Below are 27856 nucleotides of genomic sequence, written 5' to 3'. Positions count from 1 at the left end.
AAAACAACAATGCTAACCTTTTTTCTTCTGTATCTCAGTAGCTAATGTTCATTTAGTTGTTTGGCTTTTCCGTGTGTGTGTGCACATGCGCACATATATGCTGCTCCTGGGGCTTACACTGAGGGCCTGGGTGCTGTTTATAGCTTTGTCATCCCAGGCTAGTGCTCTACCACTTGAGCCACAGCTCCACTTCTGGCTTTTTGCTGGTTCATTTGAGATAAGAGGCTCATGGACTTTCTTTCCTGGGCTGGATTTGAGCTGTGTTTCTCAGAGTTGAGCCTCCTGAGTAGCTAGGATTCTAGGCATGAGTCACCTGAGCCTGGCTAGCTTTTCAGTTTCAATCAACTAAGCCTTCTTTGGTTACATTGGGTAGAATAAAGTTGGACTGAACACATATGGGGACAGCTTTATCCTGTGGTCACTAAGTAAATAGCTTTGACCACTTGCTGAATCTTTAGCATGAATGGTTATGTAAAAATGAGAAGATACATACTAACATGGTTCCACTGATTTTTAACTGAACATGTCACACACGATGATCTGTGGATTTGGCATTAAGCAACTCCTCTAGAAAGTGTTGATTATTTTGACATGCCTGGGATTAAGATCTGTTCATAGTTTATCTTCCTTGTTGGAATGATTAGGCTAAGAACTTGTTATTCCCTGGAGATGAATTATTGTCCCATGGAACACTGTCTGAACAAGCAGGTCATCTGTATGTTCATGAGTCATGGGACTGGATTGTGTGCTGAAGAAACCAGCTTCATAGAGCTCACAGACAAGGGGGAAAAAGCACAGGATCAATTTACAAAGCTGTTTGCTTATACTCTTCTGAGATGTGGCCCTGATTATTTGGAGTTAGTTGAGAGTTTTCAAGCAGTTCATAGACATCTTGCATGTTGGGGAGATTCTGCCTCATGTCCTGGGTAACTTTTTGAAGTTGAATACCGGTGCTGTTCTTTGGAGAAACCCTCTGGCCCTGGTATGCCTGAGCCTGGCGTTTACAGAAGCCAAACTTGCTGAGCAGGATAAACACATCCCTCTGGAAGGCCTTGGTGAAAATAGCATAGAGGAATGGGTTGGCACAAGAGTTGAGTGGATAGAAGAGGACCAGCAAGATCTTGGAGTTGGTAACAGTGATGAGTGGCTTGTTCATAAGTGCAGACAGAGCATAGAATGAGATTGGGGCCATGCACATGAAGTCAGTGAAGATCAACACTGCCATCCTCTTGGCAATTTTAGTGTCTTTGTCTCGAGGATTGTAATGGGGATTTCGGACTGTCATATAAATCTTCACATAGCAGAAACAGACAACGACAAAGGCAACCACATTAATCAACAGAACAAAGACAATGTATGCCAGAGCAAGAGGGGTCTCAGTGTCCATGGGCAGGCAGATGCTGACCTTGGCATAGCTACTTATTCCCACCAAGGGGAGCAAGGCAAGAAGGAAGCAGCAAACCCAACCCCCAAGCATGATGGTGTACGCATGCCTGAGGCGGATCTTCCGATCCAGGCGCATAGCAAAGGTGATGGCATACCATCGCTCCAGGGTGATGACTGTCAAGGTGTATACTGACAACTCACTAGCAAAGACAGTGAAGAAACCAGCTGTATTGCACCCAGGGCCTGTCTGCCAGTCAATGGCATGGTTGTAGTACTCAGAGTGAGTGTAGAGGTCCACGGAGGCGATGAGGAGCAGGTATATCCCCATACAGAAATCCGCAAAGGCCAGGTTGCACATAAGAAAGCGTGGGACAGTCAGTTTATAGTGGCTAGTGAGGAGAATGAGCAGGACAAAGAAATTGCCTAGGAGAGCCAGAAGACTAACAAACCACACCACAATCCTCAGGAACTTGTAGCCCATGATATCTTCACAGGGGTTGAACTCATCTGACTTCGGGGTGCATACCATGTCTTCATTGTCGCCACACACGGTGTAGTCATAGTGACTGTCAAAGGCTTGTAGAGTCTCTTCTTGAAGGTTTTTGAGCTCCTGGCCAAAGCCAACGATCTCATCTTCTTGCTCTTCGAAGAAGACATAGTAATGAGAGTTGCTATGGCTATCCTGCAACTTGGAGTTCTGGTTGTATCCAACATTGTTATCATCAAGATCCTCATATTCTTGATGGATGGGGCCATCCAAAGCATTCACAGATTTCCTCTGACGCAGGCTCTGAAGACTACTTTCATTACACATCAAGGACTCAATGATTCTATAAGGGAACAGAAGCAAGTCACCACTTCTTTAAAATCAATTAGTGATCCTCGCACCACAGGGAAAATATGTGATACACATGACTTTATACCATTCCATACAATCTAGTTGGAACTATCATTCCTACATTGTTTTCCATCGCCTCCTTTCTCCTGTGCTCCAATGACCATGTTTCTTATCTGCAACTACTTGAAGAATAGCAGTGAGGAAAAAGTACGGATATGGGGGACCAGCCACCTGGGCTAGAACCTCGCTCTGCCAGTTAATTGCTGTATCACCTTCGACAGGTCTGTGAAACTTGGTTTACTTTATTTGTTAAATGGTGGGATAATGAGAGAATCTATAGTGTGCAGTTGTTAAAGAAACAGACAGTATGTTTTATAACCTTTTACAATAGTGCTTGGAGCATTGGGAATGCCAAGTATGTGATGTCATCATAATTATTACTCCTGTTCAAAGCGTGGAAACTCAGTGCTCCTTTTGTCTGAAAACTCATAGCTGCTTCTAGAGATTACTCAGTTGTAAATCAAACAATCTTCTCTCAGAGAGACTTCCTTTAAAAAAATTTAAATACCTTTATGTTTGATATGTCTGGTATTTTCTTCTTCTTTGTTTCTCTTCCCTTGGGCTGTAAACAACTTTTGAGCTTTTGTCTGTCCTGATTACCATCATGGAGAGGATAGTGACAGGCACATAGAAGGTTCTCAACCAATATTTATTGGACAAATAAATAAATGGACACTATTGTCCAGGCATGCTCATGGGCACAAGATTTAGTTTATGTTTGACTCACTATACTTATAACCAAAAGAATTACTGATCTACTTGAATTGCTGAGCAGATTTTGATTCATCTGTTGAAGTCTTATGAAACTGCCAAGTGGGCTAGCTAGCTTTTCTTCTTTTTTTTTTTTTTTTGGCCAGTCCTGGGCCTTGGGCTCAGGGCCTGAATACCCACAGCACCCCTTCTGGCCGTTTTCCATATATGTGGTGCTGGGGAATCGAACCGAGAGCTTCATGTGTAGGAGGCAAGCACTCTTGCCACTAGGCCATATTCCCAGCCCAAGCTTTTCTAACCTATTGAAAGGTTAACACGAAACCTGGACCTGTGCCTCAGATTCACTCCACCTTCCTACCCACCCCTATTCATTCCTAGTCAGTGCCTCAGTCTAGCATCTGCTGTTCTCATTCCAATGCCTCTCTTCATTAGTTTTCTGTAGTTAGGAAACACATTGGCTTTCTTTGCAGAGTGTTTGAACTTTCCTCTTCACTGCCACTCCTACAGTAAGGTCCTTATGTTTCCTCTGACTGAAAAATCTGAGTATAGAATTAACCTGCAGGTAAGTGTATATAGAAGCTGAAATAAGGCTAAATGAAGGTAGGGTTAGAACAGACTGGCCTGGTATAAGACACAAAAGGGGAAATAACTGGATGAAAAGAGTCAGAGAAAGCATGGTAAGGAAAGGGGATCATTTCTCTTATAAGTAGCTAGATACTAAAATAACATATACCACAATTGATGGTTATTAGTATTCAACATCCCAGTCCATTCCATTCTAGGTATTTTCTGATAAGTCTCTCATTTCTTTTCAAAATCACTATGAGTGATGAGAATAGCATTATGTTCTCCATTTCAAATGCTCAGAGCAGTTAAGTAACTAGACTGGAATAACACAGTTCGGATCTGGCAGGCTGGGGTAAAAGCCAAGCTTATCCAAGGCCTATACACATCTAACCAGTGAACGATGGCATTTTCAAGGTCTACACAGATCAGATAGCCCAATTGTGAGTATTGTTTGTAAGCTTATCATTGTAACTATGTGGTATTTGTGTTTCATGTGGACGCCTGAAGTCATGTCACATAACCTCTACACGAGGTTTACATGATAGAAGCATGCCTGTCTACTTTAGCATTGCTGGTCACCTCCCCTCTCCCATTCCTCTCCAGGAACACTGACATTCCTTCCTATCTGCGACCACTTTGTGTCTCCAGTCATGTTGCCCTATACATTTCCTCTTCTTGTAGATACTGTTAAGTTTTTTTCTTCTAGTTTTTAAACCACAGAGATACTTCCTCAAACCCAGAAATCAGTTCATCTTCCCCCAGGGCTTTAGTCACTTACTGAAGGCCCCTTTAACTTACCCTCGAATTTTCTTCTGATTCTTAAAAGCACAGCAGTGACTTGGATAAGAAAGGTCAGCCCGTGTGAGGTGAAGGAAACTCAAGGAAAGTGGAAGCTTCTTAAGAGTCCAAGTGTTTCTTGCAATCAGTTCCTTCAAGTGCTCCAGGCCTTTGGAAGGCAAGGCAGTGACACTGGTATGAGACACATCCCTGGGGTGCAGAAAACAGAACACAGACGTTGTGAGCACCCAAGGCTGTCTAGTCCTTGGTCAGAGAATCAAACAGAGCTGAGATGAATGGGGGACAGATCTGTTGCTTTTCTGCTGTTGATGACGTGATCTGAGTTCTTTATATGCAGCTACTGGTCTGAGGAAGGGACATTAGGTTTCTAGGTTACTACCTGTAAGGATCTGCTATTTTTATTGCTTGGAATATCAGTATTTCATCAACGCAAATACTATTTTCACATTATATTCTCTCTGCAAACTCTTGGAATCACAGATGGATGTCAGTTTTACTCTGTACAATGATACCATACAACTGATGAAGGGTCTCAGGAAGCCAAGATAAATGAAATTGAACATGCTCATTTGGCACTTGAATTGTCATCAGTCTCTTTGGGGACTAGGATTTTGCTACCCATAAATTACTCAAAAATAACACCAGTAGTGTGAAGATAATCTCCTAATGAGGCAGAACTTAACTAGTGAGAACTAGTGAGAACTTAACTAATGAGGCAGTCTTAACTAGTGAATTTATGACTAAGAACAACTCTATTTCCCCGGTTTAGAAGACTATAAATGCATTCTACAAAGAAAGCTCAAATCATTATCTGAAATGAGATTCACATTACTTCTACAAATTATGGGAGGGATGGTGGTAGGCCTTATAATTGTGTACTCCTGTTATTAAAGTAGAATTAATTCATAACTCTTAAGCAGGTATTCTCTTTTCTTCTCTCAACTCCGGAGTCCAGATTGTTTGCCATGTTCCATAATTGTTTCACTTGCATTGAATTATTAACTTAAATAAGATCACTTGGTTCCATCTGCCCTCCCTCCCTTATAACCTCCCTCCCATCAGTCCTGGGGCTTGAACTCAGGGTCTGGACACTGCCCCTGAGCCTTTTTGCTCAAGGCTAGCACTCTACTACTTGAACCACGGCTTCACTTTTGGCTTTTGGTAGTAAATTGGAAATATGAATCTCATGAACTTTCCTGCCTGGGCTGGCTTCCAACTGTGATCCTCAGATTTCAGCTTCCTGAGTACCTTAACTGCCCAGCTCATTAATACTTTTAAGGTAGGAATGTCCATTTTACCTCACCACCCAAACTGCCAGTTCTCAGCTACTGAGTCACCTCAGCCTTCAGTACTTCCTAGCTGAACCCCAGGTATCACAGAACAGGCGATCCTGCTTGAATCCATTATTTAAATTCTTGATCTATTAAAGCTATGCTAATAATAAGGTCTTTATTGTATACCCCTTAGTTGTGGGATTCTTGGCAATGCCGTAACTAGAATAACTACTCAAGAATAATGATTACTTAAGAATTCTTGAGAATTATTTTTATCAAGAATATCTACTAAAATGAAAATTCATTCTTTAGAGGAATAAACTCAGGTGAATAGATGTATCAAGATATGCAGCAAGGGGCTGGGGATATGGCCTAGTGGCAACAGTGCCTGCCTCATATACATGAGGCCCTGGGTTCGATTCCCCAGCACCACATATACAGAAAATGGCCAGAAGTGGCGCTGTGGCTCAAGTGGCAGAGTGCTAGCCTTGAGCAAAAAGAAGCCAGGGACAGTTGTGCTCAGGCCCAGAGTCCAAGCCCCAGGACTGGCCAAAAAAAAAAAAAAAAAAAAAAAGATATGCAGCAAATTGCAAATCATTAAAGGAACTAAACAATTCAAGGGCAGAGGATATTAGACCAACTTCTTCAAGGGAGGTGTGCCAAATAATTTAGTGCTTTATTTAAAAACTGCCATGGGGTTGTAGAGTTATCCCTAAGGCAGATAGTTTGTGGTGAAGGGTTTAATCAGCATCCTACCCTGAAAATCAGCATTTCTGGTCCAGGTATTATACTACACTCACATCAGAATTACCTGCAATATAGACCAAGCCACAGACCAGGAGTCTGCATCATTTAATATGCTCTCTGGGTAGACTCACAAGCTCATCTCACTTCTTTCAGCATTTTTGTGGGACAGGGAGTTACTAAAATTTAGACAAAGAAACAAGATATATGTTCAGGGACTCATCAAATCAAGAGTGGAGCCATAAGAATAATTTGGATTTAGTCGTCTCAGCTTCCAATGTCCCAGTGTTTTGGCCTTTTGTCTTCTTGTCTCTGGAGGCTTTGAACATAGATCCAAGCGCAGTAGTTAGTTCTCTAGGGACTCATCAAAAAATATGGGAGGGAGGGAGGAAGGGAGGAGTCTGTGGTTTGAGTGTTTGTGATGAGCATTTCCCAGGTGGCTTCTTGTAAGAGTGCTTGGTAGGTATAGAGAAAATAGATGGTGGAGAATATATATATTCACACACATATCTTGTCGCAGAAATAGCTATTACATAATAAGAGGCATTTATTAAGTTCAAGTAATGCTCATTCCCTTCTTGCTCCAGTCTGGAGTTTATCTGAATTTATACCAAAAGAAAAGGATCCAAAAAAATACAACTCTAACCCAGTCCCCAGCTGCTCATTTGACATTGCCACCGGAGGTACCGACAACTAAACAGATCCATCTAAAACTTAGTTTGTAATTCTCTACTCCAACACTAATCTACTCCTCCTCTGTTCTTCTCCAACTGGTAACTAGTTGTTCAAACTAAACCTTTGAATTAACCTTAGCATTTTGGACTTCTTTGACACCACTGGCCCTTCAACATTTAATATAAGGAAATCCCAATAGAGTAGTAGATCAAGTTAAACGTAGGATATCAGGCTGGTGCCAGTGGCTCACACCTGTAACCTTAGCTACTCAGGAGGCTGAGATCTGAGGATCATGGTTCAAAGCCATCCCGGGGAAGGAAAGTTTGTAATACTCTTATCTCCAATAAACCATCAGAAAACTGGAAGTGGCATTGTGGCTCAAGTGGTAGAGTGCTAGCCTTGAGCTGAAGAGCTCAGTGACAGTACCCAGGCCCAGAGTTCAAGCCCCACAACCACCACCAACAAAAAAACCCAAAGTGGCACTGTGGCTCAAGTGGTAGAGTGCTAGCCTTAAGCACAAAGAGGTGCAGTACAATGCATAGGTTCTTGAGGACCAGCAAAAAACAAACAAACAACAAAACTCTAATTCCCCCCCATAAAGTAGGATATCAGGGCTTGAAGATAAGCAGATATAGAACATTCTGATAAAGATGAAAAAGTAGAGCCAGGCATGGTTGTCTAGTCCTATAATCCCAAGCATTGGAGATATGCAGTTGGCTGGACAAAAACATTACTAAGACCCCATTTCAAACAAATGTGATTACATCATATGGAAAAGATTCTGCACATCAAATGAAACAATCATCAGATTGAGGAAATAGCCTACAGGAGAGAATCTTTGCCAACTACTTATTCAACAAGGGTATTAATATGTAAATATGCAAAACACAAAAGAAATACAACCAATTAGTGGATGAGCAAATGAGCAAAAGAAAAACAAGTGGCCAATAAATACATGAAGAAATGGTCAACACCTTTCATTACATAGAGAATGTAAATCAGAACAATGTTTGAGAGTCCATCTCACTCCAATCAGAATGGTAATCATCAAGAAAATAAGCCACAATAAATGCTGGTGAGGGTGTAGGGAAAAGGACCCCTCAGACACTATTGGTGGGAATATAAACTAGTACAGCCACTGTGGAAATCGGTATGGACGTTCCTTAAAATATAAAAATAGAACTATCATAGGATTTTGCTATATAAGCCCAGCTTGTATGCCCCCAAGGAGTGCAAGTCAGAATAAAATAGAGATGCTTATAGCAGCGCCATTTATAATAGCCAAACCATAGAAACAACCCTGATATCCATCAGCTGTTGAATAAAGAACAAGTGGGCATATACACACCATGGAGCTATAAAGATCAAAATTATATCACATTCAAGAAAATGGATGGAACTGGAATTCATTATACTAAGAGACATAATAAGCCAGACTCAGACAACTATGCATTTTTTTGTATGTGGAATATAGACCTAAAAAATAATGAAAACAAAAACAAGGACATGAATGTAAATGAAGTGGGAACCAGTGGGAGGGAAGAGGGCAAAAGGAGACATGATGGGGAGGTTTTAATATGGTTGAAGTACATTATACCCATATATGAAAATAGAATAACAAAACACAATAACATTTAAGTGGTGGAATAAGAAGATAAGAATCAGTGATAGAGAGTGTCAGTGTAATCAAAATACATTGTACCCCACCATACAAAAAAGCACAGCTATACATAGCATTTACAATGAATCCAGTATTTTAAGGAATCTAGAGCTGATGTATACAAGAGGAGCCTGGCACTGTGGCTCACACTTGGAATCCTAGCTACTTGTACAGCTGAGATTAGGAGGATGCTACTGTGAGAGCGGCCCATGTTACATATCTTCTTCAACCAATAGCTGAGTGCGGTGGTACATACCTATCAACCTAGCTATATAGAAGGCTGAGCTTAGGAACACTGTGGTTCCAAGCCAGCACAAGCAGAAAAATTCTTGAGACTCCATCTGAATGAGTAGGAAAAAAATGGAGCATCATCTTAGCTATAGTGGAAAGGTTAAAAAAAAAAAGGGAGGGGGAGTCATGGTCCATCCACATTTACTCTGGCTCAAAAATAACTAGTGAAAATAAATCCTGGAAGCATAGCAGGTAGAATATTTGCCTAGCAAGCATGAGACCTTGAGATCAAACCCTAGTACCACTTCCCCCGAAATGGGAACAAGAGCATATGTAGGCTACATGTAAATATTGTGTCATTTTATATAAGAGACTTGGACATTCCTGAGTTTTAATGTCTTCACAGAGTCCTTGAATCAACCTGTTTCAGACACGGACTGCCTTTGTAGCTCCTATGAAAGCTTTGTGGTAGCTCTTGCTCTCTTCCAATCTGTTCCACACACAGAAGCCCGAGTAGAATTGATTGTCACACTCCTGCTTAAAACCTTGCAGTGAGTTCCCAGTGTATCATAAGTAATATCTACTCTATATACCCATATCTTCTAAGGCCCTGCAAATCTGGTCCTTGACTCCCTCTCCAACTTGGATTCGGAGATGTAAGGCCACTTAATGTAGCTCTAAATAATCCAGTAAACAAGCTCTTCCTAAAGCTCCCTAGTGATGGTGTCCTGTCACTCCACTTAAAACACTTCACACTTACAGGGTCAAGGAGGGGACTGCTTGCTATTGTTTTTCCTGCAGTTGGAAACAGACTAGGTATAATCATCAAAGAAGGTGACATCTCCTTTATAATTTTCAATCCAAGCACTGTAGCCTCTTCATTGAAAACATCCCAAATAGAATGAGTCTTGATTCCAAGTTCACTGATACTTACCAAAAAAAAACCCCAAAAAGCAAAACCAAACCACCACTTTTTAGCTGCTCTCTTCCAAGGTTTGAAGCTTCAGTGTCCTTGTGGCATTTGTCTTACTTTTCTTGCCTTATTTCATGCCATAAATATTGTCTGGGTGCTGGTGGCTTACACCTGTAATTCTAGCTTCTCAAGAGGCTGAGATGTGAGGATCACAGTTGGCAGCCAGCCCAGGCAGGCGAGTCTGCGGGACTCTTATCTCCAATTAACAACCCGAAAATCAGAAGTGGATCTGTGGCTCAGAGTGGTAGAGTGCTAGCCTTGAGCAAAACAGCTCAGGGACAGTCAGTGCCAAGGCCCTGGGTTCAAGCCCACACCTGACATTGTGTTTATTCCACCCATCACATGTCATCAGCTCAGTTGTTTCTATGTCTACAGTCTTATAGTTCTCACCACTATCAAGTTAGTTTAGGTCTAAATTACAATTCCTCTATGTTTTGTAAAATCTCTCTGAGAGTCTACTAGGAAGCATATACTAATTAGTTAAAATAGAATGTTTCTTGCTAGAATCATCATCTTATATTGCTCAAGAGCTTGAAATCCTGGTTTTTAGAGTCTATAAAATTGCATTCAAGTTTCTTAAAAGAGTAACCTTTATTATATCAGCGGAAGTCTGTCCCTGAATTCTATGCTGTTTTTTCAGAGGTTCTTTATTTTCATGTAGCATATTATCGAATACCTTCTTATATTGTACAGGTCAGACTCTCTGTATTCTTTCTGTATTCTTTCTTGCATGTAATTGATGCTTTATCTTGTAACAACTGGGATTGCAAAATTTAAAAGAAAATATTACTGTCTTTAGAGTTTCTTCCACTGGATGCTGTTAGCTCACACCTGTAATCTTAGCTACTCAGAAAGCTAAGATTTGAGGATCTTGGTTTGACACCAGCCAAGGAAGGAAAGCCCATGAAACTCTAATTAACTACAAAACAAACACACAAGCAAAAAGCATCCCACAAATACAGTTGTAGCCCAAATGGTAGAGCTCTAGCCTTGAGCAAAAAAGCTCAGGGACAGTGCCGGCCCTGAGTTTATGGTCTAGGAATGGCATTAAAAAAAAAAAAAAAGGTACACTCCCTAGTGAATCCTAACACCCAGTATTACTCTTGGTAATATGATACTATTAACCTTTTTTGTTGTTTGTTCTCTCTGTGTGTGTGTGTGTGTGCGCATGCACGCATGTGTGCCTGCCAGACCTGCATCTTTAACTCAGAGCCTGAGTGCTGTCCCTTAGATTGTGGCATTGGTGTAATTTGCTTACAATTCTCTGAATGTTTGTGTGTTGTATGTGCATTTGTGTTTGTGTAGGCATGCTGGGAATTGAACCCTGGGTCTTGCACATTCTAAGCACACATTTTACTGGCCACACCCCAGCTATCTGGAAACTTTTGTGACTTTCTCTTTATCCCTGGTGTGAGATGCTATTAATATGTGCCATGATATACATGCATTGTCATTTACTATGTTGCCTACAGGGTTGGAGAGGCCCCTTAAATCTCGAGACCTGTACTCCTTTAGCTTTTAGGACAATCTCCTGGACTGTTCCTGGGATACCTTATGACCATCGTTTTACTTCTTCCTCTCTGGAATTGCAAGTGACTGGAAAAGGATGCGTCTGCTCCCTCAGGCACATGTCCATCTTTTGCTATAAATTTCTCATGTTAACTTTTACTAAGTCTTCTGATAGAATTGCTTCAGTAGGTCTTCCATCATAGTCTTCAGCATTTGATCTCAGCCAAAAGGCCGGCAACAACTTGGCCTGAGTGTTCATTTCAAACTATTTGGATTTGTATCCCAGCTTCAGCAATTACCATCAGTCACCTAACTTCTGTGTACTTCCCTTTCCTTAGCTTCTGTTTGTTAAACATTGAATGAAAGCATGTTCTCAATACACATTAGCTATTATTATAATTCTTAATATTTTTATGGCTGTAAGGTTAGCCAGGAAGGAAACCCATCACATGGTTCAGTCAGAAAGGAGTTTATTGGGAGGAGAGCAAACTGCTGGCCTGCACGCACAAGATGGAGGTGTGGGGAGACAGAGGGGAAGGAAGAAAGGAAAAAGAGAGAAAAGAACAAGAGAGTAAGAGAGAAAAGGAAAGAGCACGAGTCTGTTGAGCCGGATTACATAGGGAAAGGCAGAGGTGTGGCCAGGTGGATTGGATGTGACCTCAGAGGAGGAAGAGGTAACTGTCTCTAGGTTGTGCCAGTTACCTAGGTAACTTGGGTACTGGGCACAGACTTAAACATGTGGGTGGCATCTGCATGGAGCCCTTCCCAGGGTGGACCTTACAATGGTGATAGGAAAGAAATGTCTTCTCAGATTAATCTAAGGTCATTTATTTGTACTGTGGAAAGTTCTGTTCTCTGCAGTGTCTTTAATTCCTCCAGGCTTCTTTCACCTATTTATTGATCTTGGTTTTGGTACTTCAAATAAGAAGAATTTTTTTACTTTGCGGGGGTGTGGGGGGGCTTACCTGTGTATATACTTAGGTGAACTTTGTGACAGGCAAATCTTTGCTTTAGGGCACTTGTGAAGGAAGCTGGATATTACATTGTTGGACTCTACTAGATTAAATTATGGGATTATTTGCTTTAGAGTTTTCCAACTTCTTCAGAAAAGAGACTTGAACCCCTAGTGGGGAGATAGTTGAAGACTGGCATTTTGCATGAATGAAATATAGGGTTAACTTTTCCAGCTATAACCCCTTAGTGAATCCTCCTGTTTTTAGCACTGTGCCTCATTCTTGCCATAGGAAATATACATCACCTCTCAATCCTGTATCAAAGGTTCTGTGAAGGGCAAGACAGGCACTTCAGACCAAGTGCTCTCTTCAAGTTCTCTATTTCACTTTCCTTGTCTTCTACTTTTTTCTTTAAGGGTTCTGTAGCTTTCCAGACAATGAACAAGCCCTTACATGTCCTCTTTGCACTTGTGGATTTATGCCTATTAAAATTATTTTCTCACCTCTGAAGAGATAAAAAGAAATAAAAACTTAGATTCAATGCATCGTAATTAACTCAGGGCCTGGGCTCTGTCCCTGAGCTTTTTTTTGCTCAAAGCTAGCATTCTACTAGTTGAGCCACAGCTCCGTTTCTGGACTTTTTGGCTTGATAGTTAGAGATATGAGTCTCATGGATTTTCCTGCCTGGGTTAGCTCTGAACCATGATGCTCAGAGCTCAGCCTTCTGAGTAGCTAAGATTACAAGAATGAGCTACTGGCGCGCAGCAACAGGAGCTTAAAACAAATACTGGTTGAATAACTGAGCCAGACCAAACAGTTCATAGATAATAACAACAACAAAAGGTGTCTAACGGCCCTATGAGGGCAAGTTGAGAATGGTTAAGGTGTATAGAAGGGACAAGCTCTCAAAAGCAATGGTAAAGAAGAGAGACATCTGCTCTAAGTTCATGATTTTGGCATTGGGAATGCTTCTATGTAGAAGGCAATAAGTACTGTGTTTTCAAATTAAAATATTCTGCTTGAAGATACTTCAAAGCTCTTGGTAGCCACAAATAAGTTTCTTTAGTTTTCTCCCATAAGGAAGGTCTTTGTTCATCTATATTGCTGACCTACTATATCTGCTCATTTTCAGAAAATCCCAAGGAAAGAAGTGTTCTGATTCTAACTTTAATGCCAAGACATTTGGTTTGAAGTTATTTACCACCCACCAAATGCCTAGTGGATTTTCTACAATGGATTCATGCATTGTTCAGTCATGGAGAGTGAAAACATAAAGGAGAGAAAGCAATCACTCTTTCTATTGCATGTATATACTGATGGACAGAGGCAGAGTAATCAAGTAAGTAAATATCCAGATTATCGAATGCTGATATTTTTTCATGGAAGAAAACAAAGGCAAGGAAGTAGGAGGAAGAGTGGTGAACAGCTTAGCTATTTAAGTAGGGCATTTAGAGAGGACCTCAGTGGGCAGCTTGTACTCAAGGAAAAAGCTGAAAGAGATAAAGTACTAGTCCTTGGGTATCTGGGGGAAGAGCCTTCTAGGTGAAGGGAGCAACTAACTTACTCTGGAAGTATGCACTGGAAGTATGTTAGTGCATCTGCCATGGAGTGCATGAATATTCATATATGAAGGCTGATCTGCTATGCTATAAAGAGATTGCATTTCTGAATTAGTGCAGACTTTTCATCCTAATTCTGCTTTTATGGACAGATGACTTCAGGTGCCTTATATATCTCATTTATTGCATAACCCAATTACACCCACTACTAAATAGGGTCAGGGTACTAAACTGCCTTAAGAAGCCAGCCTATAGCTAAAGCTCAGAAAATGACTTATCAATAGCAAAATGCTTGCCTGAAGATTCAGATAATCATAAATTACTAATCTCTCAGTATGTGTTCAAATAAATTTTTTTTTCTGTAGCTCAGAATTCATTCCTAGATGAATGAGTTTTCTCCCTCTTGAATTTGTACAGTTATATTATTGAAAAGCCTACAGCACCTGTAACCCATGAAAACTCATGGATTTTTCCATTTCAGCATAATGGATCCTGTAATGGAAAACTGAACTCATACGTAATTGAGGAAGGTTAGTCTTTCATTACCTGGGGACAAGAAGAAATGTCAATAGTGAGATGCTGAAACACAAGGCATGACAGTCCCCGCTGCGCTTCCCCCTCCCCCTCTCATATTCTGTTCACACAAAATGATCACCGACATAATGGCAAAGAATCAGGCTCAATGCTACCCATGAGAAATGAAGACACCCATTTTCCTTTAAGGAGCTGATGTATTTTAGACCTAGATGTAGAACATAATCAACAAAATGGATTTCGGTGACTTATCAGAGGTAATGTGTCAGAATGCAAACTTGGTATTTCCCTCTACTGTTCTAGGAGCAAACCTCCCAGAATAGACAAAGAAATGAGTGCTTGTCGATCTTTATGTGGGAATAATGGTGTGCCTAATTAAACACTGAGACCTCCTTGTGTGTGTGTGTGTGTGTGTGTGTGTGTGTGTGAGTTATTTGCTGACAAATTTAATCCCTGAGTGACTTATCCTTCCCATCAGTTAGCCAAATGCCAGAATCTTCTAGTTAGTTATAAAATCATGGTAAACAGTAGAGAATAGAGCACTCTTAGTTTTTGCCTTTACTATAGAGTCCTCTGCAGTCTCAATTCTCTTCTTTCATCACACAAGTGATTGATACATACTGTAACATCACCAAAAACTATGAGAGGATGTTCTCATCATTTTAGAGAGGCCAAAATCCTGTGGAGTTGAAAAGATGAAATAAAATTTGTGTAAAAAATGGTTAGCACAGAGCCTAGTAGACGTTCTCTGAAAGGTAGATTGCTGAGAAACTTATTCACCTTATCTTTCCAAGAAATAAATCCTAGAGAGATGATTCTCTTAATAATAAAATATCAAAATGGGGATTTGCAGATAAAATGACTCCAGATAATTATGAACATAATTAGCAAGTATATACATATATATATATATATATATTTATGTTGCAGGCTAGTTTAGTCTTCGGGGTTTGATTCCTCTACTCTGAGGGAGCTCCAGTCCCTACCAAGTAGACTGGAAAAGCAGTACTAGTTGAGGCACCCAGAGCTATTCACGTCAGGACTGAGGATGAGCAGAGCGAGACATAGGATAGATGTGCAAGGATGAGTTGAAGAGGGCCACCCTGGAAAGAGTTAGGCCACTGATACTAATAGTTCCCTGACAACCCCACACTGAACCATCCTTTCCCATCAGATTAGGTTTCACATGATTTCAACACATCTTTTAAACACTAATTTTTGGTCCAAGTTGTATTTATTTTTCTTCCAAAGACTTGCTTTCGTTCTTTGCCACTTATCTCTGTACCTAGGTCCTTCACTTGAAGCCCGTCTCAAATACCAGCCTGTTAAATAAGGCATTTGGTACCAGCAACCATGATTTCCTAAATATCTTTTCTCCTGGTTTCTTCTTATATTATGCTATAGTTACTTATTTGTGTGTTTTCAAAATTGGACTGTAATCTCTGTAAGACAGAGACAGTTCGTATTCATAACTTTCATGGAGTTCAGTAGGCACTCAGTCAGATGCCTGTGGCAAATGCATAAATGTGACCCAGATCCTTGCTTGTTGTAGATTAGTCACATCTCCTCGGGAAAGAGCAGACAAGGAAAGAAATGTAAGCTAGAGAAGGCAGAGAATTGGAGTTTAGACCCCAAATGACTTTGTTTAGGCCTCAATGATAGGATTACAACTTAATAATGAGACAGAAACTCAACAGAAAAATGAATAAAGGATTGGAAAGGCTAGCTCAGAAAGATAGGTGTTCTAGTGTACATCTCAGCCCTCTGGAGGCAGAAGCAGTAGTATCATGAGTTCAAAGCCACCTTGGGCAACATCGTGCATTCAAAGCCAGTGTGAGTTAAATAGTGAGACACAAGAAACAACAAGGACAACAATAAAACAAATGAGAAACATCAAGGTATAGGAATGTAGTTCAGCGGTAATCAATTGCCTAGCAAGTGCAGGCTCTGGGTTGGTTCTCTAGCATAGAAAGAGAGGAGATGGGAAAGATGGAAGGAAAAGGAAAGAGAGGGAGAGTGGGAAAGGGAAGAGAGATAGAGAAACTGAATAAGAAGGGTTGGCCAGTATAAAGCCCTTATGACCATCAACTTAGAAAATAGTTTTATATTTCCTATGAGTTTAACATCTGTCCTATGACTTGACAAGTTTGCTCCTAGATTTTTATTCTAGAAATATTTGAAGATATGTAATTTTTTATAGGAAGGTTAGGTATGAGGGGAGTTTCTGGGTAATAAAAATAATCTAAGGCTTAATCAGGGTAGAATAATTAAACTCTACAATCAGTGGTGTGTGCTTGTAATGTTAGCAATTCAGGACATGGAGGTGGTAGAACTGTGGCCCAAGGCCTGCTTGGGCAAAGTTATTTTGAGACCCTTGCTGTAATATAAACTAAAAATAAGAAAAGAAAAAGCAACAATGAAAGTATTGGAAGTATGGCATAACTGGTTGCCTAGCAAGTACAAAACCCGAAATTTCACCCCAGTGCTGCGAACAAAAAATTAAAACCTGTGTTTGTCAGTATATGTAAATTATGCCTTAATAAAACACAATTGTGCCCAGGGTCCACATAGAAAATTATGTACTCATAGTACTGGAGACTATAGTCACACTGGGAAGAGATTTGCCACACATTTTCAGCCATATTCAATGTAATCTTTTAGTGATCATAAAGAAACAACATAAACCAAAGACCTATTTTATCTAATGAATGTTGCCTGTGGATTTTCAAATGTCTAATATGGTCCATTAATAGCTATTTGTTTATTATGAAAGTTTATTTTTGTTGATACAAGTAATATGAACTCAAGGATGTTATCACAAAGATTCCTACTTCTTAACAGGTACTTGTAATAGTAATTGGGACTGTTATGGTAATTTTCATCAGTATGCGAAATGCTATTAAAGGGAGTTACATAATTAGAATTTGGAGGACGGTGATTATTCTGGAAGGCATTGAATTTCAGTATGTTCTTCTCTGGTATTATAAACAACAAGAGCTCCTCTTTCAAAACAAAATGAAAAGAAAACAATGTATTAAAAAATAGAAATTATAAAAATGGAAAATGAGATTGAATATCTTGATAAAAATTCAGTAAGTGTAGGGGGAGAATAATGGGAAGAGTGATGCTGATTCATGTGCATTGTACACATGAATTGACATGTTGACTTAAGATAGTTTTGTACAGTTGCTTAGTGGTATTTTACTGTTTTTGTTGGCTGTTAGAGATGAATGTATCATTTTATATGTATATATAGCCTTTTATATGTATATGTATATATGCACATATAACTTAAGACAAAAATAGGGCTGGGAATATGGCCTAGTGGCAAGAGTGCTTGTCTTGTATACATGAAGCCCTGGGTTCGATTCCCCAGCACCACATATATAGAAAATGGCCAGAAATAGCGCTGTGGCTCAAGTGGCAGAGTGCTAGCCTTGAGCGGGAAGAAGCCAGGGACAGTGCTCAGACCCTGAGTCCAAGGCCCAGGACTGGCAAAAAAATAAATAAATAAAAATAAACAAACAAATAAATAAATATGTATGGCATCTAATTCTTTTTACTGTAGATGGACCTTCAGATTTCCTTTAGCTTCTACAACCAATGGCAGTCAAACCATCACTGTTGAATATTCAGTTACAATGCATCACATGCTTACTTCTTTTGAAGTGAGTGGATTTCAAAACTGTAAGACACAGTCCATTTGTTCTAAGATCTTTAGGTTTAAATATATGTAAGAAAATGTGAAAAATTTTAACAAGGGTTCAAGACAAGAATTAAATATCACAGGTCATTAGTAAACAGAAGCTTTTTTTTTTTTTTAAAATGCAAGTCCTAGGTCTTGAGCTCAGGGTCTTATTACTTTCTTCCTTCCTTCCTTTCTTTTTTTCTTTTTTCTTTTTTTTTTTTTTTTTTGTCCTGGGCCTTGGACTCAGGGCCTGAGCACTGTCCCTGGCTTCTTTTTGCTCAAGGCTAGCACTCTGCCACTTGAGCCACAGCGCCACTTCTGGCCGTTTTCTATATATGTGGTGCTGAGAAATCGAACCCATGGCTTCATGTATGGGAGACAAGCACTCTTGCCACTAGGCCATATTCTTAGCTCCATGGTCTTATTACTTCCCTGGGCTTTTGTGGCAAGGCTAGTGCTCTACTATTTGATCCACAGCTCTACTTTCAGCTTTTTTGGTGTTTAATTGGAGATAGGGGTGTCATAGACTATCCTTCCCTGGGCTGGCTTTGAGCTGTGATCTTCAGATCTCAGCATCCTGAGTAGCTAGCATTACAGTAGTGCTGTAGACCCTCAGTACAGTAGTCTGGAGACCCTCCCCTGTTTTCTATGATGCTTCCATCCAGACAATGGTGGTCAGTGGTCATCTGTGCACACATTCATAACATTTAATTTGCTCTTATTTCTAAAAACAAAGCCAAGTGTCAGTACCTTAAACCTACAATCCTAGCTACTCAGGAGAATCCAGGGGATTGAGGTTTGGAGCCAGCCCAGGGAGAAAAGTTGGGGGAAATTCCATCTCCAAAAATAACTAGCAAAGTACCATACTGGAGGTATTGCTCAAGTGGTAGAGCACCAATGAGCAAGAAAATGGAGTGAGAGGCCCAGAGTTTAAGCCCCAGTGCTGACATGAGAAAAAATATCATTTCTGTTTGGACCTAGAGGATTTAAAAAAAATCTTTTAGGTACTATGTTCCATTTTTGGCCAGGACTAGACTAGATTCTCAATGATGAGATTCTAAACTAGGCTAAAATCAAGAGGATGGAGAAAATGAAAATGACAAGCTTGAAGGAAACAGAATTGATGACACGTATTCACTGATGTCACATGGTGGTGAAAATCAGAGCAAATGTAGAAACAGGCACCTTTTCAGCAATTAAAAAATGTTTATGTCCCATCTACCCTAGTGATTGCCAGTTCTTCCACTTGTGAATCAAACTACCATTAATATTAATCTTTAACACATTCAAATATATTTTCTCTGCAAAATCTAGAGTACCTTTCACCTAAGTTCTAAGAAGTAGTGTCTCCATGAAGACAACCTCTTTGAGCTACCTATCCAAGCATCTGGGTAGCCTACCAGGCACAGGGCCCCCTGAGCCTCAACAAGGATTTTCTTTCAATAGGTAGATTATAGATCAAGTCAGAAGATATAGTCAGAAGTGTTTATTGCAGACAGTAGCTTTTTTTTTTTTTTTTTGCCAGTCGTAGGGCTTGGACTCCGCGCCTGAGCACTGTCCCTGGCTTCTTGTTGCTCAAGGCTAGCACTCTGCCACTTGAGCCACAGCGCCACTTCTGGCTATTTTTCTACATATGTGGTACTGGGGAATTGAACCCAGGGCTTCATGTATATGAGGCAAGCACTCTTGCCACTAGGCCATAATCCCAGCCCCCAGACAGTAGCTTTTCTCCACTTTTGAACATCTGGTTTTCTTCATGTCTCTTTCTATTCCAGAAAAGCTAAAATAGTCTTTTGTTTGTCTTACTTACAGCAAGGTTGGTCCACTGTATACGCCTCCAAATGCATCTCTGTCAATAACTGTCAGGTATTTATTCTTGTTCAGGTAGCTAGACAAGAGAGTGAAGGAGAGAAAAAGGAGATGGATTAGGTGAACTTAAGCAATCGTACCAAATTAGCATAAATATCCAAATAAAAAGTGATCATGGTCTCCCAAGCTATTAACTGGCTTTTGAGAATTTAGAAGACACTTTTTCTTTAAGGTGTACCACTCTATGCATTCCATGTTTCATTTGTACAAGGCTGATATGCATTCATCATGACAGTAATCTTTGAGGATGAGTATGTTCACAGTCTAGTTTGCATATCTAAATTTCATCAGTGTTGCTTCGATTTCCTGTTCCCTTGCATGTGGCAATTGTGCTGCTAGCACTTTTCCTGTTCAATACCAATTGAATTAAATGTTGTTTCTCGGTATCAAGCATTATGCCAATCTATTTAGTTTTGAAGACAGAGTTTAAGTCAAGAAGAAAAATAGCGAGTGGTGATAGAGATGGTCAGAGACTCAGATCTTTGAGGAAAGGTTGCCAAATTCTGCAAATAAAAACACAGGATGGGCTGGGAATATGGCCTCGTAGTAGCGTGCTTGCCCCACATACATGAAGCTCTGAGTTCGATTCCTCAGCACCACATCAACAGAAAAAGCTGACAGTGGTGCTATAGCTCAAGTGGTAGAGTGCTAGCCTTGAGCAAAAAGAAGCCAGGGACAGTGCTCAGGCCCTGCACCCGCCCCCCGCCCCCAAAAAATTGAACAATGAATGATTTCTTTAAGTGTTCCTCTTGTAATTTTAGAGACATTTTTATATTGAAAGTCATGTTATTTATTTCAAATTCAAATTTAATTGAATGGCAGGTCTTGTATTGAATAATACTTTTTGGGGTGAGGTGAAGGAATGGGTTCAGACACAAGATTACAAACATATATGTTGAATGACAGGAGTTTGAGGTGCACATTTTTCCATGTGGAAAACACACTAGGCATTTGAAGAGCACATTTTTTTAAAGCAATTTTAGTTACAAAATGACTTAAATTTTAAAACCTAAATTTCCTCCAATTGAATAAAAGCTTCCAAAGATTTAGTATGTGACCTTCCCCCCCCCCAACAATTTTTTTCTTATAGAACAAAATTATCTAAAAGGTATCTATCTATCTATCGATCTATCTTTCTTTCCCTTTGTTATAAATTATCTCAAATTCCTGCATTTAAAATAACTTACAGCTTAGCCTAGCCAGTTTAAGGTCTAGTGAGTGGCTTTGGTTTGCAAAATAAGTACAATGGAAACCCTTAGGATGTCTTGTTAAGAATAATGCTTTTCTTGTTTCAGTGATAGGGTTTGATCTTGAAGATGAAATTTTCCTAAGGATGCTGGCTAATAATAGTGGTGCTACATGAGGACTTTCAATCAGAGGGATTCTTTCTCCAGAGCCCTCACAGTGAAACTTGCTCTGGTTAATTGGACCCACATTACTGGAGCAGTGTGTGTAAGAAGAGATTTTGTTTTGTTTTGTTTTGACTCAACAAAGCAAAATTTACTTCTGCAGAAGGGTGACACATCAGCCAGAGTTCTGGCAAGCAAGCACTCAAGGTAAGCAAGCTGCCCCTATTCATTCCTAATGCAACAGGCCCTGCCCCTTTGCTCAGACTGGTTGAGCTCAAGTTCACAACCTGTTTGTGATTGGCTAGTATGAATAGGGTACAGTGTATTTACATAAGATGATTTTGAAATAAAATTAGTAGTGTACAAGTCATCTCAAAAAATCCTTGCGCCTTTTGCTATTTCTTGAACAGTCTTGGGTGTGTCTTAATTCAATCTTGAGAAGAAATTAGTTTAAGGCAAAAACCTTTCATCAAAAATCCTTCCTATCACAAAGCAGTTCCTCCTTTTCTTGACAAAAGCCAAGCCACCAGGCCACAGCAGGGATTTTTTAAGCAACACAAGGTAAGAAGAGTTTTACCGATCATCCTCTTTTGGGGACTATGGGGAATAACCAAATGAATAACAAGTGCTGGGACTCCACACAATGGATCTTATGAATTGGTATATATTTTTGAGTCTTCCATTAAAAAAAAAAATAGATGGCGCTGGGTGCCGGTGGCTCACACCTGTGATCCTAGCTACTCAGGAAGCTGAGATCTGAGGATTATGGTTCAAAGCCAGCTGGTGCAGGAAGGTCCCTGAGACTCTTATCTCCAATTAACCATCAGAAAACCAGAAGTGGTGCTGTAGCTCAAAGTGGTAGAGCACTAGCCTTGAGCTGAACGGCTCAGGGACTGTGCCCAGGTCCAAGGTTTAAGCCCCACGACCACCACCACCAACAACAAAAAAGATGGAGAATACTTAATCAAAAGTAGCCACCACCAGTTTACTTTCTAACTTTAAACTCTTTATTGCCTTCGTGGCATTATAAAAATCTGTAACTTCTTAATTGTTTGCTTGGGTATTATCTTCCTTCCTAATCACAATGCAACTTCTATGCCTTAGTCATTGCTCTATACCCAGTGCCAAATTCAATGTCCCCACATAGCCATTTTTGGATGAGAATTGTCAATGAACAAATAAACGAAAGAATTTTTCCTTGGAGTAGTGAGATGGACATGCTAAGCTCTGAGTGTGACACATATGATTGCTTTAAAGATAAAATAATAAGAGAATAAAAGAATAGAACACTTAGCATATAACATGGCAATATAATTTGGCAAATTGACTTTCCTGATGACAGTGATTGTTGAGGCAGCTGGCTTACAAAGGGATGGCCCAGCTTCCAGGATATGTTAGTTTTTCCATTACTACAATCAGTTCCTGAGACAAGCAGCTTAAAAATAAGGAAAAGGTTCATTTGGGATCACACTTCTGGTGACTTCTCTTCATGGTGGTTTTGTGTCATTGCTATTGGAGCTTACATGAAATGTCAAGGCATGTCATAGCAGAAGCAAGGCGGTACACCATGGCAGAAACAAGTGGTGCAGGGATATGATTATATCATGGTGACTAGGAAGCCAATGAAAGAGGAGGAGGAAGGGACTAGATTACTGATAGCTCCTTCAAAGTCACATCCTCAAAGACCTAACTTCCTCCCCCAATGCCTCACTTCTTAAAGGGTCTAACACGAAAGACCAAGACTTTTCATAATGGCCTCTAGGGGGGAAATGAATAGGGCATTGTTAAGTTTGACATGAAGAGAATGAAAAGAATATATATACATGTATATATATATATACATGTATATATATACATGTATATATGTATATGAATACATATATACATGTATATATATATATTTCCCCCAAAGATCGAACTAAGATGCTAAAGTAACAAATCTTTGCTTTCCCAGTGGATTACTCCATTTGATCATAGATTGATTCCTTCAACTTATTATGTCCATGAAGATTCTTTGGTTAATGGCTGCTAGAGTGGGAAAGAGCCATTTTGGAGAAAACATCTGGAGAGACCATCTTTAATAGTAGGAATTAAAAAAAAAAAAAAGAAAGAAAGAAAAGACAACTGAGTTCAGCATAAGGGCAGCACTGGGTTGAGACTTTTTCTTTTGGACAATGCAGCTTGCAGATCACATTCTGTTCCCAGACTGTTGAAAATCAAGTAAGAACCGGTGAGCTCAGCAAATTTTCCTCTTCATCTCTGACTGCTGGGAGTGAAAATCGGCTTGCTGTAATTATGAGAAATAACTGAAACACTAAATTATTGCTTGTCCAACTCTGTAGTGTTTTCATCTGATATTTAATACACCCTTGAGGATGAGACTGGTTGATAAGCAGAGCAGCTTACCAGAAACTGCAGAAGACTTCAAATTGAGGAAGGCAGCCAGAGCAGAGGAGGGAAGACAGCCCCGGGTTGCAGAGGAGGTGCAGCCAGCGTGAACGCAGATGAACTGGCCTTGCAGGAGGCGGTGTTTGCTAAAGCCAATAATTATTTGGGTACAGTCTCTTAGAGATAATTAGGTGCTTAAAAACCCAACTGTCACTCTGCTTTTTGCATGTCCTTTTGTTTGCTGTTTTTCCTTCCTTCCTTCCTTCCTTCGTTCCTTCATTCGTTCGTTCCTTCCTTCGTTCCTTCGTTCGTTCGTTCGTTCCTTCCTTCCTTCCTTCCTTCGTTCCTTCGTTCCTTCCTTCCTTCCTTCCTTCCTTCCTTCCTTCCTTCCTTCCTTCCTTCCTTCCTTCCTTCCTTATTTTTGCAGTACTGGGGCTTGCATAGTACTAGGCCTGGATGCTGTTCCTTAGAATTTTTTTTTCTCAAAGCTGCTGCTCTACCACTTGTGCCATACCTTCTCCTTCTAGTTTTTGGTGGTTGTTTGGAGATAAAAGTCTCACTTTTCTGCTTGGACTGACTTCCATCTGGGATCCACATATCTTAGCCTCCTGAGTAGCTATGATTACAGGCCTGAGCTTTTGTTTTGGAATAGGATCTTCCTATGTATTCCAGGCTGGCCTGGAACTCTCTGGGTAGCCCACAGGCTGACCTCAAACTCATGATTCTCTTGCAGTACTGCTTACAGTGCTGAGGGCTTTCTCATTAAGCTTTTAATTTTGCCTTCAAATTCCTTCTGCTTTCCATCTGAAGTTTAGGGAGCAGGGTGAGGAAATATAGATGCAAAAGCATTAATAACCAGGAAGAAAGCACTTATTGGCCCCATTATTGTATAACATTTTAGGACACATCAGAATCAAGCCTATGACCTATTCTGATTCCTGTTGTCCATATTCTGTAGACTGGCTTGGGTAAATTAATCACAAATCTTGGCATGCTAAATGAGAATGTACTCTAGACAATAATTATTTTATAGGAGGAAGAGAAATTAGCCCTTGCAAGGAGAAGGCGAATGTAAAAAACTTAAAGCAACATAGAAATGCTTGCAACAGGGGCTGGGAATATGACCTAATGGCAAGAGTGCTTGCCTCATATACATGAGGCCCTGGGTTCGATTCCTCAGCACCACATATATAGAAAATGGCCAGAAGTGGCGCTGTGGCTCAAGTGGCAGAGTGCTAGCCTTGAGCAAAAAAGAAGCCAGGGACAGTGCTCAGGCCCTGAGTTCACGGCCTAGGACTGGCAAAAAAAAAAAAAAAAAAAAAAAAAAAGAAATGCTTGCAACAGGAAGTGAGAAATTTCTTAAAAGTTGTGATTTCTAAATGTAAACAGGGAGAAGGACTTATGGAAAAAACGATCTGATTATTTCTTTCAAAAGTAAAATGTTCAGAAGTGCATGAATGTTTGGGCAGGGGTGGGGGCGCTTGAAGCATGTTTCAGAACCTCTGGAAAGCAACGGTATTCTTCCTGGATAAAAAGATGTCAGATTTTCCACACAAGGGCTTAAGAAACCCTGACCTAATTTGAGCTTCTATTTCACAGTGCGTTTGTGGCTCCTCCCGATAATTCTAGCCACTCAAAAGGCATCAGTCTTGAGTCTATGGTGAGGAAATCAGCGGATGCACTGAGCTTTGTTCTCTGGGTACTTGAAGGCTATAACATCTCTAAGACAGAATTTCAGCCCACATCCCCACAATCGCTTTAGAGAAAGCATGGATTGGCACCTGTTGGTGTTGTGAGCCTCACATGGGAACACTTCCATGGGAGACTGTGTTTCTCTTCCATAGCTCTTGTTATTCAAAAAAATTACAGAGATCCCTTGCCCAGCTCTTATATTTGCCTAAAGACAAGCCAGATTGCTGTGTGAAAGTCCTGCTGGTTGCAGAATTCAGGACACTTGTTTATAAACAGGAACAGGTGAGAAAGTGCTCAAGATTTCAGTAGACAGAGGCGAAACATCCAACCTTGGAGTATATCCTACAAGCTGTTCAAATACTTACCCCAGGAGAAATACTAGCCCACTTAATCCTATAATCTTCTCTATCGTCATCTTTCTCCAGTGCTCCAGGCTGTGCTGTTTTACTTCTAATCAGCTAATGTGTGAGGCTAATTAGCACATTCTTTGTGTTGACTTTCCTGTTTATAATGATTAGTATCTTGGCATGTCAAAATGGCATTTTGTTTTGCCTGCTCAAGTGTTTACTGACAGACAGATAGTAGCTAGTTACTAGAACTTGACTACCAAAACTTCCAGAGAAGCAGACTGTGAGAAATAATTTACTTCCAAGCAGGATGAGTAAAGGAATGATGGAAACGAGATTCCAAGGAATGAACACATGACTTCACTTGTGACTGAACGCAGTGCAACATCTGTTGAGCAAGCATGCTTGTATTATTGCTAACTTCACACTTGAGTGATGACAATGTGCTTGGCTCCACGGGTAATCACAAGAGGCTGCGCTTTTGCACATCTGACAGGATTCTCACAAACTTCTAATTACCCAACTGCTTCTGAGGCACTGGGGCTTGAAGTAGTGTGAAATTTGTTCAGTGTGGCTGTGGGAGTATTATTCAGTTATACGACAGCAACAAAAAAAAGGCGGTGTAATTGAGGTCAAACTTGCTAATTTCAGTAAATTGGCATGAGGCAAATGATTGCTCTTTTGGATGACAAATTATTTAAGCGAAAATTCAGAGGTATCTGAACACAGTTGTAGCGAAATTGCTAATGTGTACTACTCAATCCTTGAATCCTTTTGGGGGTAATTATCTAAAGTGGATGTGTTTACCTTTATTTGAAATCTCAGTGAACACTGGGACAGAAGAAACCATCCGATGTTAAGAACACAAATGTATATTATTTCATTAGTATTATGGACATTTGATATCTTTTTTTCCTTTACCCACAACTCAATCTTTGCTTTCCTTCAGCGTTGGGGCTCCTTATCAGCAATTTGATTGCATATTGGATTCATACGATAATTTTCACTGACATGCTTAAATCTAGGAACAAGTTTCCATCAACCAGGAAGGAGAAATCTAGGGTAGGATGAAGAGTAGAGTATGGTTCTAAAACAGGAGCAGTTTCTAGTTGGATTCACAAAAGTGAATGAAAAAAAAATTTGTTTTCCATTATGATTGGATGTGAACTTTCTAACACTGACATATTTTTATCCATATATGTCTCATCTTCATCCCATGCTTTTTAACCTTACCAGGAATTGAGAGCAATAGATACCTATTTCCCCATACAATAGCCATCCCCACTGAATACCTTCATGCCTCCAATCAAATCAGGCCTTCCATCTGTTTTTGTAAATCGGGCTTTACTTAAGCACAGACATGTTTATTTCCTTACATATTTATTGCTATTGCTGCTTTCATGTTAGTAGAGCTGAGTAAGCACAGTCGACACCCTACAAAGTCGGAAATATTTGCTATCGGGACTCTTTCCAGGAAAAGCTTGCTGGCCCCTAATTTCGATATAAAAATTAAGAAATATTTCCTATGCTTGTTGAACTCTTCTAAATAATTTTAATATTTAATGTAAAGATGTCCAGAAAGTATGTTGAAAATGGTATGCTGGATATAAAGTTTTCAAGGGATAGCTCCAGTGACCTAAACTGACAGAAGGAGGGACCAGTGAACTAACATCCCTGGTCAGTCCATCGGCTAAGCCCCTCACAGAGACCATGATAGGAGCCGAGGAGAAAGCTGGAGGAAAGGCATTCTCTCTGCATAGTCTCTCCAAAGGTTTAATTTCAGAGCACTGTTAGGAAATGTTAAATCTTCTTAGAACTTCCGAAGGATGCCTGTAGAATTCTTCTGCAGTGGTAGTGTGCAATTTGTATTTGGTCGTCATTCATTGTTTCCCAGTGCACAGCTCCTGAAGCCCTTCAAATTTCCTGAATGATAAGAGTTGGTGGAGGGAAATCTCCTCACATTTTGGAGACCAGAGGTGGACCATTCTGTACTGACATTGAGAGCAGGGAAAACACCAAACATGCAGAGTCAGAATCTGTATTTTAACCAG

General features: G+C 40.2%; 1 protein-coding gene across 1 annotated transcript in view; it reads right to left on the bottom strand.

Moving 5' to 3' along the window:
• Nucleotides 1-207: 207 nt before the first annotated feature.
• Nucleotides 208-27856, bottom strand: part of Tshr (thyroid stimulating hormone receptor) — a 98948-nt gene continuing 71299 nt past the window's right edge. The window contains exons 9-11 of the mRNA XM_048362492.1: nucleotides 19971-20048; nucleotides 4361-4549; nucleotides 208-2216 (exon numbers count right to left, since the gene is read on the bottom strand). Of these exons, the coding sequence (XP_048218449.1) occupies nucleotides 806-2216; nucleotides 4361-4549; nucleotides 19971-20048 (1678 nt within the window). The 3' untranslated portion in view covers nucleotides 208-805. The remainder of the gene's footprint in view (nucleotides 2217-4360; nucleotides 4550-19970; nucleotides 20049-27856) is intronic.

This window comes from Perognathus longimembris, chromosome 14 (assembly GCF_023159225.1).
Source record: "Perognathus longimembris pacificus isolate PPM17 chromosome 14, ASM2315922v1, whole genome shotgun sequence".
NCBI classification, from domain to species: Eukaryota; Metazoa; Chordata; class Mammalia; order Rodentia; family Heteromyidae; genus Perognathus; species Perognathus longimembris.
Note: the sequence above shows the minus strand (reverse complement) of the source record. Positions and strands in the feature narration are given on the sequence as shown.